Below are 15,844 nucleotides of genomic sequence, written 5' to 3'. Positions count from 1 at the left end.
GAAATTTTCTTTTATTGCTAAGTTTGAATTCATTGCCAGCAGTGTCATATTTTAGTTAAATATTAAGGATTAACACAGCTATTTAGTCAATAAAATAATGTCGGCATGTTAAATGACGACACCTATTTATTACTTCAAAGTTGGGGCCTTTTCCTGATCAAGATGTTGAGGAACCTCGTCCCTGACACACACACACACATGAATATTTTATCAAAGAAAAGAAAAAAAAATAATGTTTGTTTGCTGATATACTTAGGGCCTTCAACTTAATCAACTTTATTCCACAGGGAAGTTGAATCATCTTAAATTCGTCTCTAATATTTCCACGATTATAGCATTAGCTGACGAACAACTGAATAGCAAACGAAAAGAGATGCTTCCATTTGTAATCAGATTGTTTCAGATTCCTGAAGCCGGTTCCTGGTAGGCGCTGCTGTAACGCACAATCATTAGGACGCAACAATAGGGTCATACGTACATCTATAATTTATGCCTTTGTCTGTGGCCCTGATGGGATTGTTCCTTCTTTTCGTGTGATTACAAATTAAGTTACTGCGGCTGGCAGGGCAATCCCACCTGGTTGCAGCGGCCAGCCACAGCAGTTTAGCCATAAGACTTGCCATCTCGGCCAACCTTGTCGTCGCAGCCGTTAGCTCCCTGAGGTTGAAAACTAGGAAAGAGAGGCTAGCTTGATTTACTGGTACGTTGTAATTCCGGTTGCCTACGCACTGTTCTAGACCATGGGAGGAGAAGTTACCAATACCTCAGCTATTATGATAACTATCAGCACGATCAATAATTTGTAGCAGCAGCGGCGGCGGGGGTGTTACGTCTACGGCGGAATCTTTTGACGAGCAAACATTAACATCCTTGACAGGTGAGGTTATTAACAGCTGGTGATGAACCTGAAGGAGTGCCGAGAGGCCAATAAAAGCTGGCGAAGGACTTGGGATGGGGAAAGATACGGACGGGTTAACACTCGCTTGTTTGGTCATAGTTACATACGAGACAGTAACGCGTACGAACAAGATAAAGAAGAACTCACGTCAAGTTTCAACGTGCTGTTCGATCACGAAAAAAAAAAACTACTATCCCATCTAAATTGTATGGTGAATTACACCATAGTGAGTGCAAACCTCTGACAGGTATTTATTTGTAAATGCGATCTGTTGATATTGCATTGGGGTTTTCTTTTTTCCGTATTTACTACGCTGCACCGAAATATTATAGCTGCTAGTATTTTACCCTGATCTTATGCCTTTTAACACACTTCCATGTAGCACAGGACAAGTACGCAGAGCTTTAGGTAGATGTAAAATTTATACGTAAACAATTTCCGAACGGCCGCTGGCATACCTAGCGAATTGGTATAGGTAAACAAAGCTGGGTTTACACCCAATTGAGTCAGCACGAACACATAATCTGGCCATTTTAGCTGAACATTTGCCCAATCGGCCGCTGTTCACCGTTCGAATTACTGAAACAAGTCAAGTGCAGCTGTCGTTAGCTATAATAGTTGATCGTCCGTTTTCAGGCCTAGATTGACTGTAACTGCATAAGGTGGAAGGCTAATTTTGCCAAGAAGCTAAATTTAATCGCTTCGTTACAGCTAAACAGGGTGGAACTGAAGAGTGGACAAAAGTTCGTCAGACTTTGTCGCACGAGCCTGTTGCATAGCAGGCCGTTTTGCCGAACCGTTTGACCTTAGTAAGAAAACGAGCAGATTTGAGATGAAAGTTTCAAAAATAAGGTATAAATATTCGTCATATTATAGAATTAATATATGTTAAAGCTGGATCATTACGCTTGATAACAGGGCGTTTGACACTTTCTTTCGGCATTGGCTAGATGTCGACATGTTGCAGTTATGTCCCTCCATCTTGAATGGATCGATCAAACGATACATTCAAGGTATTGAATAGCGGTTTCGTTTATGAACCTTGTTATATGTCAATCGTCATATTACCGCTTACAGTAACGCTTACCTCAAATAATTCACAGTAATCGGGAAACCAGTTCGTTACTTGCTCATCCCCAGAGACCACACAACTTCTCAGTAGATCACCGTATATATCTACATATATAATTTGCTTGAAAATGCCTGTTTCGACTCTACTCGTCAACGATCATCGACGAGCAGAATTGCCTTCGCGTTTTGCCTGTAGCTCCTGTTTAGCGACTTTTCAGAATTTGCATGTAGCGGCCTTAGATTTGTTAGTATAGTTCAATCCGCATGTATTTCTCTGACAAATCGGTACCTGCGCTTGCCTCAGAGGTAATAAGTTGCTTATAAGCAAGCAAAAAACAACAATGACTCGAGTAAGTAGATGGCAGACCAGAATGGGCAATAAACTTGATTGGGAATTGGCCTGGCCTAGACCCAGCCGCAGGCTAGTCTATAATCGTGTACAGCCTATGACAGAGACTGATACATAGAATAGTGCAGACGCTCTGTTTTATTCGTACTATAGTAACTATCAATAACAGACGAGCAAGCAAAGCACGTTCGACCAACGATGATTCAGAGCGCCAGAAGTAGCCCGAACGGAACGTAACGTAATCAGAATATTAAAAGACGTGTCCAAACGATTGGTACTTGATTCCCTTCGTGATATATTGGTTCTAGGGCATTTTGTCTGGTAATGAGCCGATAAACGGAGCCAGCGAGCCATAGTGCTGTTATTATTTCGAGTTTATTCTATAACAACACTGTTGGGATAGTACTTGAGTCGACTGCAGGAGTCGGATAGAAAATCTGCTTTAATTCCTGTGGATTCCTTCGACCCAGTTTCTTATCGCTCAAAGATTATTGTTATACTACAGTTGTGATCATAAACAAACGTGTATTATTAGTCAACGATAGTGCTAGTGTAACGCCCTATTATGCGGAACCCTGTCTATGGATAGAAGAGGCACTCATAGTTGACAGCAGGAGGACTTCCAAGACATTGAGGAACCTTGTGGTCCAAAGATAGGCACCAAGCGCATCCGGCACTAGGAGAATCACGTAGCGTCTGTCTATATAGGAGGAAAACAACTTCAACGTTGTTCCCGATAGTATTTAATATGCTAACGATACTATGATTACGCTAGAAATATACGTCTTGACCGACTGTGAAGATAAGCCTGTACTTGGTGAAAGTGTTAACCTACCTCTAGTACGTGGGAGAGTGGATTGTTACACTATGAATGAACCTAGAAGATACACGTCAACGCGTGTGAATCTAAGGCTAGAAATAGGCGGATAAATGCCAACGGTAGCCAGCGCTCCCTGATTCACACACAGGCAAGCCGCTGAAACAGACAAATGTTCCTTTAAGAATGTGACTGAATATTGTGCGTTTTGTCTGGTAGTAATAATATCTGTTGCTCTTAGTGAGTGCATAGAGCAATATGATAGAAACTAAGATAAGGGGGTTTTCCGATACAAACGGTTGTTTGTAATGTATGTTTATATATACGTCCAGCACTGCCGTTAAGCATTCCTGCAGATTGCTGACTCCCAGCACAAAATTACTGAGCCATTTGCTTTTGGCTTAATTTCAGACCAGGACTTTTAGACTATTTTATGTATCCCACATAAACTTATTCAACTACTACAACTTATTCAAAACCAGGATTACGCATTTAGAACTCACTAAGACATAGCTGGCTAGTGTATCTGGATAAGTGTTCCTTTCTGAGAGTTGTCTGGGAGATTAAACAAAGCTGATATTAAACAAAGAGATAGAAGCCAGGTTAGTTCGCCTGATCTCGTCTTACACTGCCCATTTTAGGTGGATCCTCATTTCGTAAAACGTTACGCTGTAGATGTTGATCGTGTAAAGGGGTTGTTAATTGGCAAAGGCTCAATCGGATAAATGTAAGGTCCTATAAGAAATACAATCATTAGATAATATTTTCTACCACATATAACACTAACAGACAAATAGCTCGAAAGGGCACTCACATAGTTTTTGGGTGTATCACCATAGTTGGGCATTAACAGTCGAGCAACTGGCTAAATTATTCAAAAATGATAACGGCTAGCAGAATACCGAGTACCTGATTTACCATATATATAGTAACAGTGGACGATGAAATCGAACTGAAAAACGGATTCAGTAACGTCTCACCCAGCTTGCGTGAAAATAAGCGCGAAAAAGAGCAGACGTTCCCGCAAAAGATGCGATTAGTCTGAAACAGGATTTCGGATCATTCAGCAGAACAGAAAGGATAACACAGTTCAGCTGAGATCACTGACTTAGAAGTGATTCAATTAGACCTTCTGTTAAAAAAAACTTCAGTTAGAATAAAACAGGCGGAAGCCACATTCATCATTCTAATCGTGTTTAGTCTCTAGGCTAAGGAAGACGACAGTTGTTCAAACGGAGATACCATGTGATACTTTTATGATATTTTACGCGTACATAAATGCAAGGCTTTTTTTTCTTTAAATATCAAGCCTTTTTTACTTATAAGGACGCTTTTTGCCAGTTCTTAACAACGTCCAATGGGTCACCTGCAAAATTCTGAAATTTGCCAGTATTGGCTAAACCAGAACGATATATCAACATTCGGATTTCTTTCGACTACGGAAAATTAATGCGTATGGAAGCTGTTCAGCTGTCAAGTATCAGGGCTTCGATGTATCTTGTAGGACTTACGACGATGCTTCGTATTATCGTAGCGAGGAAGAGGTCCGCCTCGAGATGGACTTGGTAAACCTCATAACAATATCGTCACACGAATTAGCTGAATAATAATATATTTCTTTGTTACATTAGAAGATATCTGCATGATTTTACATAATTGATGTAAAATCAAGTTTAATCAAAACGATCAGAACACTCCAGTAAATGCTATTGGCGCTGACAGAGGGACCCCTGTTAGTTCTCTTCGATTGAAGTATACGGTTTCAAAGATATACTTCACAGTACCTGTCAGTCATACTTGTTTTCTCGCTTCACCAAAGGACGACAAAATTTCTAACGTGTTTCGAGTTAGTGGTGATACCCGTAGATAGAGGCGCTGTCAACTGACAGAGCGGTAATCGAACCGAGTTGTTGACTAGTAATGAACGAGGCAATCCCTTTGATAGAATACGTAATGTGTGTATTTAGTGTGATCATTGCAGTTAGTAACAGCGAAATCTTGAAAATAATTTAGGAATTTTGCGATGTAGAATAGGAGGGGTCGAATACGAAGGACACTAACAACTACAAGATGCCCGGGACGCTACAAAGCTTCAGAAGGACTAAATCAATGTGAAGAGGTTGTATGCATACCACCAACAGGTATAGTTGTATTGTATAATGTAGACTCAGCCTCATGGACAAAGAGAACCAATTCGTAAACAGCCCCGAGATAGAAAACATTGGATAATGCATATAGCGCATCTCAAACATTGCTACTTCTGTATTTAACCTTATCTATTCACATCAACAAGTCTCTATTTTATGATACTACCTACCTCAAGATAGTAGTTATTTGACGGATCAAACGTAGCATTGACGGGTTGAAGGCCAACGTCGACGTGAGGCACGGCATGAAAATAATCGACCAATTGAGAAATATGGTACCGCACCCGTTCCGATATTTCGGGATGTTGACTAAATTCCAAGAATGGCAGCTTCATGATGGCGGCACGGGGCAGTTCGAACCAAGATAATCAGGCAAAGCTACTTGCTCTTATTAGTAAGTAGCTTTTGACGGACGCGTTATGACTGTGGACTCTTCAATCGTGGACGAGAGTCTTGATCTCTCCCCTACAACAATGCAGGCCACTATCGCTGTAGCTTGGATGCTTCACCGTTCAGCTTACTCTTTATCCAAACCTAGCTGAAACAGAAAAATATTAGGTAAAATTAAATTAGGAATTAGACATGATTAGAATAAGACAGGTCGTTCAGAATAATAATAAAAGAAAAACATCAGTGGAAACGTAACCCTGTGAGCCTTGAACCCATGAATTCTAGCTGAGAAAGAAACCCATCATCTTGTTTCCCGTGTTACACTATAATTTTCCATTATTTTCTCTATTTTTTTAGCATCCGACAAATTTTCAAGCTGGTTCAGAAAAGCTGGGGGGCTGTCATTTTAAGCCTTATTATAGATACATATCACATTATATGTTGCTACAACGAGAAAGCTCGGCTTCTGGCAGCGAGCTATTAACCAGCCTGCTTGGAAGTTTTATAGATCTACCACCGGAAACGGAAATACATTTCTTGTAACAAGCTGTATTTTCTGCGTCCTTGCACTTGACCGCGCCACATCGAGGGAGGTTTTTTCACCCCGCGCCCAATCATTTCTGACATTCCGTATGTTGGAGATGACACGTCACTGTTGTGGCCCGCGCAAGCGACAAGTGCACCGCAAGGATTGCTTCTCGACGTCCGATTCAAGCCTGAATCTAGACATGAACTTTGAAAAGGTATTGGCAAGGGCTTCGTAGAAAAACTGATCCAAAAACTTCGCCAGACCGAAGCGACCGGTTTGATGACGGTTTTAGGGACCCATCCCCCGTAGCGGAGCTGAACGTGAAACGCCTGGTGGCAAAGCTGGGATGCGGATGTGTGAAAAAAAAACACCAAAAAGGCCCTGATGATTCCTCTGGTTAAAACAGGGTACGAAATATTGCAAATCATTGAGTGTAATAACGATTACGTATACTCTAAACATAATCGTAAGTAATGGTGTCATGAGCTTCTGTTGCACTAAGCCGTTACCATCTGTCGTTTTGTAGCCCAATAAAACTGACAGCGAGCAAAGAAGCTTCAACAATTGCTAGAGGAGCTTTCTAATTTCACCTTACACTCTCTTCCTTTCTCCTTTTCTCTTCGTTCCTGCCTTTCGGGTAGATGTGCGTCGTCCAAGGTCACGTCTGGTCTCATGCACTAGCTAGATGTAACGTGCATCGCTTGGTACGACCGCCATCCAAAGACAATCGACCGTGTAAATGTTACACAGATACGCCCTCGACAATATGAATCGACCAAAATTCACAAACCCTTATTCTCTTTTACCCATATTTTTCGTCCCTTAGTAGTCATCGTATTGAAAAGCAATACCGCGCATCAGGAAATGAAGGCCAGCCGTGCAGTATCTTATGGCAGCATCCATCCATCCATCTTGGACCATAGTTCACTTCGTCACTCTTTTAGTTTGATGATAGTCTTATGAGCAGTATGTACCACTAATTATATGGACGTGCGCACCTCACAAAAACACAAACCACTGGCCTCCATACCGGGAGGCCCGAAACGAACAGTTCTATAGCTAAAGTAGCAGAACGTAGTTCAAAAGAGAAACGGGAGTAACAGATGACATATAATACTGTATACGTAAATATACCCGCATATACGTTTAGACTTAAACGAGAATGGAATATAATTTGTAAATTAATTCACTGAAATAAATACTTGGGCTAGTAGTTAGATGCCTTTTTGCTGTACGGCAAAAGAATATTGTATAGACGCTTTTTGTCTTTTTGCATAATATTGGAGTAGACATTTTAGTAATACTTGTTCGCGATATATTCTTCTGTATGGACACTGCCACGCATCTCTGACGGAAATTCAATTTATATGAAAGTGTAGCGCATCGATAGTCGCAAATGGTGAGGTTATAGTTGGATTTGAGTAAAAGGTCTACCATATAAGGACGAATAAGTCCTGTGTTTTTTCATCATCATTCTTTACAAACATATCCATATGTATGTAAATATACATATACAGATTCATCCGCCCAACCATTACATATCGTGCCCTGGACTAACTCGCTCGCCGTTGACGTGAACACATAAGCAAACGATAGAAGTAAGTTCTTTAGAGGATCTTCGTTTTTCAGGTTCTTGAATAGACTGGTTTCGGAGCTATCAACCATGGAAAATAGGAAAGATCTTTTCACTGTGTCGCTGGCCTGACGGCGCTAAGCGGTGGAAGGGACTTTTCCATGAAATACTTCTATTACACTATAAGGCCGTAATGGTTATTGTTCTATGGTTTCGAGGCTGCGTGGTTTAATGTCGTAGGAAATCAGCGCTCCTATTAATCTGCTGCACGATGCAAACCACATATAGCTAGCTTAAGACTCAATAATGTGGAACTAGAATAGTTTCGTTCAGGGTAGCGACAAGGAGCTCCGTTTATCTAATTCAGCAACGCATAGAAACAGGCCAACATTGCGCTTCAGACTTGACATGCCCTGATAGAAACCTTGCAGATATCGCAACTTTGTTTTAGCAAATTCAACAGGGAACGCCTATCAACTTGCGTCGCGATACTCGCAAGTTTCAACCAGCCGGATTTGAACATTCTGCTTTGTTCAGAGGGTAGCTCGTGCCTTCTGTCGTTGCGCAGGCTTACGAAACGTGTATGCTTTTTGAGCTTTTCTTTTATTCCTGCTATGCATTTTTGCAGTCATTTACTGCCAAAGTTACTCTCACGACGATCATAAGGTCAAAAAGTAGGCGCCCATTACGTCTTGAGCGATGGTACTCGTTGATCTTTAATGTTCTAACTTAATTACAATTGTACTGGTGGCACCCAGGTAAATCGGAAAGTAGGTCGTATATTTGGTGTAGCCTTAATAAGTGTTCGAATAAGGTGACCAACGGTTGTCATGATTTTATCTGTTACTCATACTACTAGTCTCTATGGTACTGATACTTGTTCATATCCGCTGTAGATTTTGTGCCACTTTTCGTGATATTATTTAGGAGACTTAGGCTTATAATTGGTCTAATAGGAATCGGATTATATTCAGCAGTTGGAGATTATTGGCTTTGTATTTCCTGCCAATTATGGAAGCTGGTTTATACTGGCTCCAGCAGTGATAACATCAACAGTACTTAGAGCGAAATTAAGAATAGCAGCCAAGCGGGACAGAATAATAGTTGATCACTCCAACCAATGTCGCAGTAACTGTACGTAACTTACAATTTTTAAGCCATTATTAGGATCTTTAGGCTTAATATTTGTACGGAGCTTTTATGAAGAAGCCATAGAGCATGAAGTATCTATATCGTTTAAAAGAACGGGCCACTCATTAGACTTCGTCAAACAACAACGCAATAAAATTAATTAATTCCGTTTTAAAAACAACTTAAATGTGCTTTCCCGTTGCCCTGCCCAGCATCTACTCAATAGCTCCGATCGGTCTGCCTTCTTATCTAACAACTTGCTGTTTTCCGGTTCGGGATCAAGGCCGCTTAGAGATAATTATCTTAGAGACTGCTTGTTGGCCTGACGTCGGCTGTAGAAGACGCGGCCTCCGCCCAGCGCGCTCAATTTAATCTAAGGCAATTCAATTAATGTTTAGTATTTATAGAGACTTTAGGTCATTCGTAGAAGGTATTTTAAGCACATTGTACCTGAGCTATGCAAACGGCATTGCACCTGGGATATGGCGAGCTCATTTTTAAGTAGACCTGTCAGTAACCCTTTCACACTCTATGGTCTTAAAACTGTTCCGTCAAAGTGATGAAAAGCCACATTACTGCTCGACGACCTGAAAACACGAAATTGAAAAGGGACTCTTGTCCTGCTTTTCTCTATGTTAGGCTCCGCTAAGTGACGTCTAAAATACGTTATATATGCACGAATGAAGATTGTTCTTCCTTGAAGTACATGATAAAATCAATGCACCCTCACTATTTTCAGCTAAATTTTATTTGAGATAACGCCAAATCCTATTCTGCAAAAATATACCCGACGGTTATTGGTAGACTCCAACTCTTTAAACTGACCCTTTAGTTGTTCTGTCAAGCGTTCAGTCGTGTAACGGCAACAACGTTTAATAGCCATTGAATTCGTCTGCTCATAATTTTACTAGCTCACTTCTTAGCCATAAGGGGATTGGTGGACACCGAAGGAAACCTAAAACATATTTATGGGTTATATCACTAACCTAATACAGCCTGCTTCCGGTAGTTTCAAACCAAACTAAGCACATTGGAATCGACGAAATTATTTGCGTAACTAAAGCAGAGAACGAATTATAAGCATAGCCTTGTTCGTTTCTACAAGTTTGACCAACTTCTCAACCATACTACCCTCCCGTGCATTGAGTGGTCCCCCTTTGAGTATGTACGTTGTATATACGTACATTATATACATCACAACGTAGTGTACAAAACAAACAGTACTGGAATTTCCAAACGGCACGAGACGAGCATCGATGGGGTCTAGAGTAAAGGATATTAGCTCGTCATGCATGAAGCACCTCGCAGGTGGTAAGCCACTGTGGAGGACGCGAACCCCTTTCGGCCAGATCATTCGACGATTCGTGGATATCTGCCGACCACAGAAAAACGGATCATCTAAGGCGTCGCACCAGTTTTGCTGCCATTGCTGGTGTTCCTATACAGCCGTCACATGCTGAGGCATTTTAAAAGAAGCGATTATGGGATGAAAGACGAGGAGCTTAATCCCACAGAGCCTACGTATAGAAACAGTAATCAATGGCTATGTTCCAGACTAAATCAAATTACTGAATAGGCTTTGTTTGTCTAATAATGGCTGCAGCGTTCAGCATACAAACATAAGAGACAAGGGTCCCTGAAATGGATCGCCTAATCAGCCGATTTTCTATAAGCATTTTATTCGTAGACTTTATATTATAGTGCTTAGCATGATGGACATGAGCTAACGAGCAAACGCAATTGAATGTTCGTGTCCCAATCGTTGAAAGCCCGAAGATACAGCAGAAGCAGCCTAGGAACTATCAAAGACTACTGCATAATTACTATCAAGCGTAATCGATTAGTTGTTTTTTAAGGCCGGAGACCAATCCTGTTTCGTCTCATTGCTGATTAGCAAATGCATGTTCACGAACTCGTATATTATAAGTTATATCTTTGTCAGAAGTCTGTACTGTTAAAGCTAATGTGAATTGTGGAAAAACCTGTTCGTTAATGAAAAAAAAACTCATCTTCGAAGGTGTGCGATTCCATGCGCAACCTGGTTCCGAATTCATGGCAAATTCATGTCGTTGGGCGTCTTACCTATAAAACCGTTGCACCCGTTTGAGCCCACCAGCCATGCTTTTATTTTGCAATAAATCCGAGGTTTATTTGTTTCACTTTTTTAGTTTACTAGTGCTCGCTCAATTAATGTGTAGCGTCGTATTAGTTGTTAATTTCTCGCGTAAGATAATACCCGAAAGTTTCGTACACACAGATAAGATAACACTACGGAGCCTGTAGCTGGAATTGGCGGACTGCGACAATGCGCCACCAGTCCCGCAATAAAACAACGGTAAGAGAACTATTCAGCGGTGGGTTTCGTATGCATGAGTTGCAACAGGTTTAACGTTTCGAAGATCGAACGCCGAATTAGTATGATCCAAAACGAAGATTACCTCACCGGCGTTTATCCTTGCACACCCTTTCCCGACAGTCCTTCTCAGTTAGCGATAGACAAGTACCATATGTGCATCCATAATTTGCATAGCGAATCAGTCGATCGAAGTCCCCATCCTACGCGATGTCAACGGAATCAATTTCGAATATGTTAATTATACCCCTCTTTATATCGCATAGCTAAGTATACGCAATAATACCCTGGTGCTTCGGCGCTCCAGTCGTCATTGTGCGACGGCTGCTGCGAGTGCCCTTGTCTGGCTAACGTTGTTTGTCATTGGTTACAATTCTCGTTTCTGAAACGTCCGTCGTTTCCCTTGCAGGAACGACGGCCAAACTGAAAAATGGTATCATCGCTTTGCACTCTGATCATGCTGCTGCTGCTACTGCTTCCGCTGCGAAGGCTCCTTCACTGAAGCACTGACGGAGTTCTGTTTCAGCGTTGAATGCGGACGAATAAAAAAGTTCTAGACGGCGGGATCGGAAGTGGCTCGTGCCTCGATGTTTTGACATTGAGTGAATGGTTTAGACAAAAATTCAGCAAAAACAAATGGTTGAGCTTGTTCAAGGAGGACAAATTAGTAGAATGTTCTATGGACGGATTAGTTTTGCTGTAAAGCACAGCAGTACTTTCAAAGAAAAAGAAAATAAACTAGTAAGATGATTTCTTAAAGCCCATACATGAGGACGATCGTCCAATTTCTGCCACTGCTGGAGAAATCGCAGGTCATACGTTTAACGTTAAATAGCAAACATACCACTGTGTAGGAGGGTTTGGAGTGATTACCTAACCTCCAATAACTCTGTTTATAACAAGAAAAAACGATCAGTTTTCATAGCGATCGCCTCGGAAATATATGAATTCGCGTTTCAATAAACTCTTCCGATTTGTAAGATTAACCAATGCTATCGCCGCTACATCAGAGCTGAACGAAATGCCTAAACAAGATTCGAATGTGCTCAGATATCTTTCTGACGCCTATACAGCAGATGACCGCCATACGGGCTACAGAATAGGCCGTAATATTTTCTGTGACACTTTTAACACTTTTTAATCTTTCTTGCGCATCTCATCGAAATACAATACGAAATGCCATGACCCTATTAAAAACACTCTCCTTTAGAGTGATCAGCAACCACTTACGGCCCCCAAACTGGCCTAGTGAACATCGCTTAGCTAGAGGAAAGGCTACAATATTGAACCGTCAGTATTTCCAATAATATTGGCGTGATATCGACATATGCGGACCGCTCTTGTGATGGGTGAGACCCGAAACATAACGCAAAATGAGTATCACGAAATAGCCGTCGTAACTATACGTAGGCACAGTACCATGCTATCCGACTATCTTTCAATTCGCTTGGACCAGAATCCACTGCGTTAAATAACTACAATTAGGCATCTATTAACTAGAGAGGCACTGAAAGGTCCCACCATTATTCACCTGGCAAATTTCTGTACTGTTTAACTAATATTCCGCCATACTGTGTAGAAAGAGCAAAACTCTTTAGTTTCCGGCTTTTCCTGATAGCGAAACGTCTAACCTGAAGCCTCAGAGTTTCCTGATTCTCGAATCGCTACTTCTAGCTGTGCCGTCTTTATAAGACAGAAGCAAATCGCTGATAATATCTACAGCCAGCGTAGCAATGTTCTACCGGCAGTCTGCTACTAATGTCCAATGGAAATCCGGTGTCCACTTGACCAATGAATCCTAGCCGGCCGCCATACAACTAGTAAGCTACGGTAAATCTTCACCAATCCACAATCAACATCTATGACCGAGTTCGGTAAAGAAAATCATACTATTAATGGGGAAAATCATTATTATGTGGTTATTTGAACCGGTGAAACTATCATTTCTTATGAATGCAATAGTAGCATCGACACTTGTAGAAACAGCAAATCCCTGCCGCTAAGTAGCCATAGCAACGCGTTGGCTGGTAACAGAGTCATGAATAAAAACAGTAGCATTAGGAAGGTGGCTGTGTGCAGCCATCCTATGGTTCCGAGACTTCACATTGTTTATCTAGCTCAAGGTAAACAAAGCAAGGCTTTGCGCGGCAATAAACACTTGCTTCATAATGAAACACAAAACTTTCCGTAACGGCTACTGATAAGGTGCCGATCTTATTGGGCATATAGTACTTTTTACCTATATGGATGGTGCCCGAGGTCATGTAGGCACATACTCACGGCCACATACGAAGCAGGCCGTTAACCTTGGCGGTTGCAGTAGTCCAAATGAGATAGACTTGATCTTGCGGATCCCTTTCTGGGGAAATTGTGTTTCTATGGAACTGCAGGCTGTGTTAGTTAACCCACATTTCTATTCCATTCTTATTTCCTGCCCTCCTAATATAGCCGTAGCCTGTGTTCATTCTTTGTCCTTACGTATCTAGGCATGTATTTCACTTCGACCTGTATCGTGCCATGCCAAAAGAAGCTTGAATTCTACGTGATTTGCCGCTATCAATCAGCATGTTATCCAATATTAATCAGTACGGGCCATGACTCGATAGTAAGTATAGGAAATTCATACAGGTGACGCCTGGTACTTACTCAAGGCTGTATTATGGTACATACGTTATGCACCATAATGTTCCTATTTTTTTTTTGCATTTGTTTCCCGACCAAACTTTTTGCAACGTCATGTGCTTGTGCTTTGTTACACTAACCTATCAAAAATCTCAGCATCTTTCTAAACACCTATGGAGAAGACTTTTCTTTGAATGTATGTTGTAGGCGGTTCCCATTTTGGCATCAACCCATTTCTGGTAATCTCTTCTTCCCGAAACAACAACAACAACGACAGCGTTGAGGTGCATATACCGTCTTCTTACCCCCGTATAATAAGAGAAAGAGAGAGAAGGGGAGGGAAAGAACTTCCAAGAAACGGAGCAGACCTATCTAGTCCATTCTACCCCAGTCAGCCCTCCATCTTCCATTTGTGAACTGACCTCCAGCTCATTTTTTCAAAGGAAGCCACTTGTATATACATTTTCTTTAGTCACAGAGAATCTCTGTCAACTTTTTTCACGCTTCGACCTTTACTAACAGCAAAAAAAAAATGGCAGAAGCCAGTCATCCAACTTCTGACCACTTGTGCAGTGCTGATTTTGCTGCAGTAGCAGTTATTGTAATTCGCTGCTTATGCGAATGAAGCTTCTCCGGGAGAGAAGACTCCTCGGACAACGAGGAAAGTCTGCCGTTGAAAGTTGTCAGGAGTGGAAGCATCATCATTACTACTACTTTTACTGCTAATATAGAGACAAAGGTAACGATAGAAAGTCTTGTTTTAGCCAGCTGCCGGTAAATTGTAGTCTTAGTCCAAAGATCGCGACGAAAGTGCGCCGCTTCTCATTAGCTGTTCTGTTTCGAACCGAGGATATCTTGCTACTTGTTTAATGTATTGTATAATAATGATCAAATCAACTAAGAGAAGGTAATCTGCCCTAAAACGATATACCATGTATTATACCGACATTATGCTGTCACCCTTAACTTACGTTTGACGGAAGAAGTACTTGGTATTTGGTAGTTATTTTTTGCAAGTTACTTAGCCTAGTGTATGTAGGGGAAGGTTTACCTTTCGATGAGCTGGGCTTGCTTTTGGTTGAGCAAACACATCACTGTTTGGGCAAGTCTCCAGAATCAAAAATCGTAAATAACTAAATCAGACGAACCTTATCACGACCATATATTCCGATCTGGCGAGGTTGAAAGCTTGCGATTGTCGGCAGAGGGTCTTCATCTTGTTGACGTGATTTGACTTGCCTGGTTCTCTATCAAAACGCACTTCTTTCTTTACCTTTTCAGACACTAAAGGCTCCATCTTATCAAAGGATACGCTGTTTGGCCGTGCCTAGCTTTACTTATCAGCAGGCTCAACAAAATCGGAAGAACGAGTTTGTTTCAAAAGTCCTCACACGACGAAACGCTCGTACTCAGTTGTCTTTCCGATGATAACGCTACATTCTTTATTGCGTTCGGGAAATTACAGCTGACGAAAAACGTCAGTAAAAAGTTTTTTTTTTTTTTGTAAAATCACGAGTCATTATTACGTGGATATCGACTAAGCTATTTACTATTTTTCGTCCAATATATATATATATATATATATATGTAGCCGGGTGAGGTCCAAAAGTGAAGTCTGCTTTCGATTTTATTCCGTATGACGCTCTGCGAGGGCAGACGACCGATTTGCATTCCATTGAAATGTCCGCCGAAGGCCGAGGTAAAGCTGTTGCATCAGACACACCTATAGGCTAGCCAGCTAATTTAAACAGGTAATACCTCAAACTATTACTTCATCATCAGGATCGCGAACCTTGAACGTTTATCTAGTGTGGCACTGTTATTATACTTTGATCGTCACACACACAATCAATATACCATATTACGAAGCAAATATTTAATCAGCAAAATTGAACATCGTGTTTCCTTTGGCCACATTCATGTTTCTCAATGATATCAATAACCGCCATTGGAGTTTAGAAAGC

At 41.2% G+C, this 15,844-nt stretch overlaps 1 protein-coding gene across 28 annotated transcripts in view; it reads right to left on the bottom strand.

Moving 5' to 3' along the window:
* The window catches only part of LOC111252439 (protein tweety-like), a 53,896-nt gene that overhangs the window by 28,990 nt on the left and 9,062 nt on the right, over positions 1 to 15,844 (bottom strand). For 26 of the 28 annotated variants that reach the window (XM_086992319.1, XM_086992323.1, XM_086992313.1 and 23 more), the window contains one exon: positions 5,453 to 5,820. In XM_086992319.1, the coding sequence (XP_086848445.1) occupies positions 5,453 to 5,617 (165 nt within the window). In that variant the 5' untranslated portion in view covers positions 5,618 to 5,820. Of the gene's footprint in view, positions 1 to 5,452; positions 5,821 to 15,028; positions 15,334 to 15,844 lie in introns of those variants that run through there. The other 2 variants (XM_086992321.1, XM_086992320.1) reach the window with 2 other exon arrangements.

The sequence above is a fragment of the Varroa destructor genome, unplaced genomic scaffold, assembly GCF_002443255.2.
Source record: "Varroa destructor unplaced genomic scaffold, Vdes_3.0 BEIS01000006.1, whole genome shotgun sequence".
Taxonomy (NCBI): domain Eukaryota; kingdom Metazoa; phylum Arthropoda; class Arachnida; order Mesostigmata; family Varroidae; genus Varroa; species Varroa destructor.
This window is presented reverse-complemented; position numbering and strand designations above follow the sequence as displayed.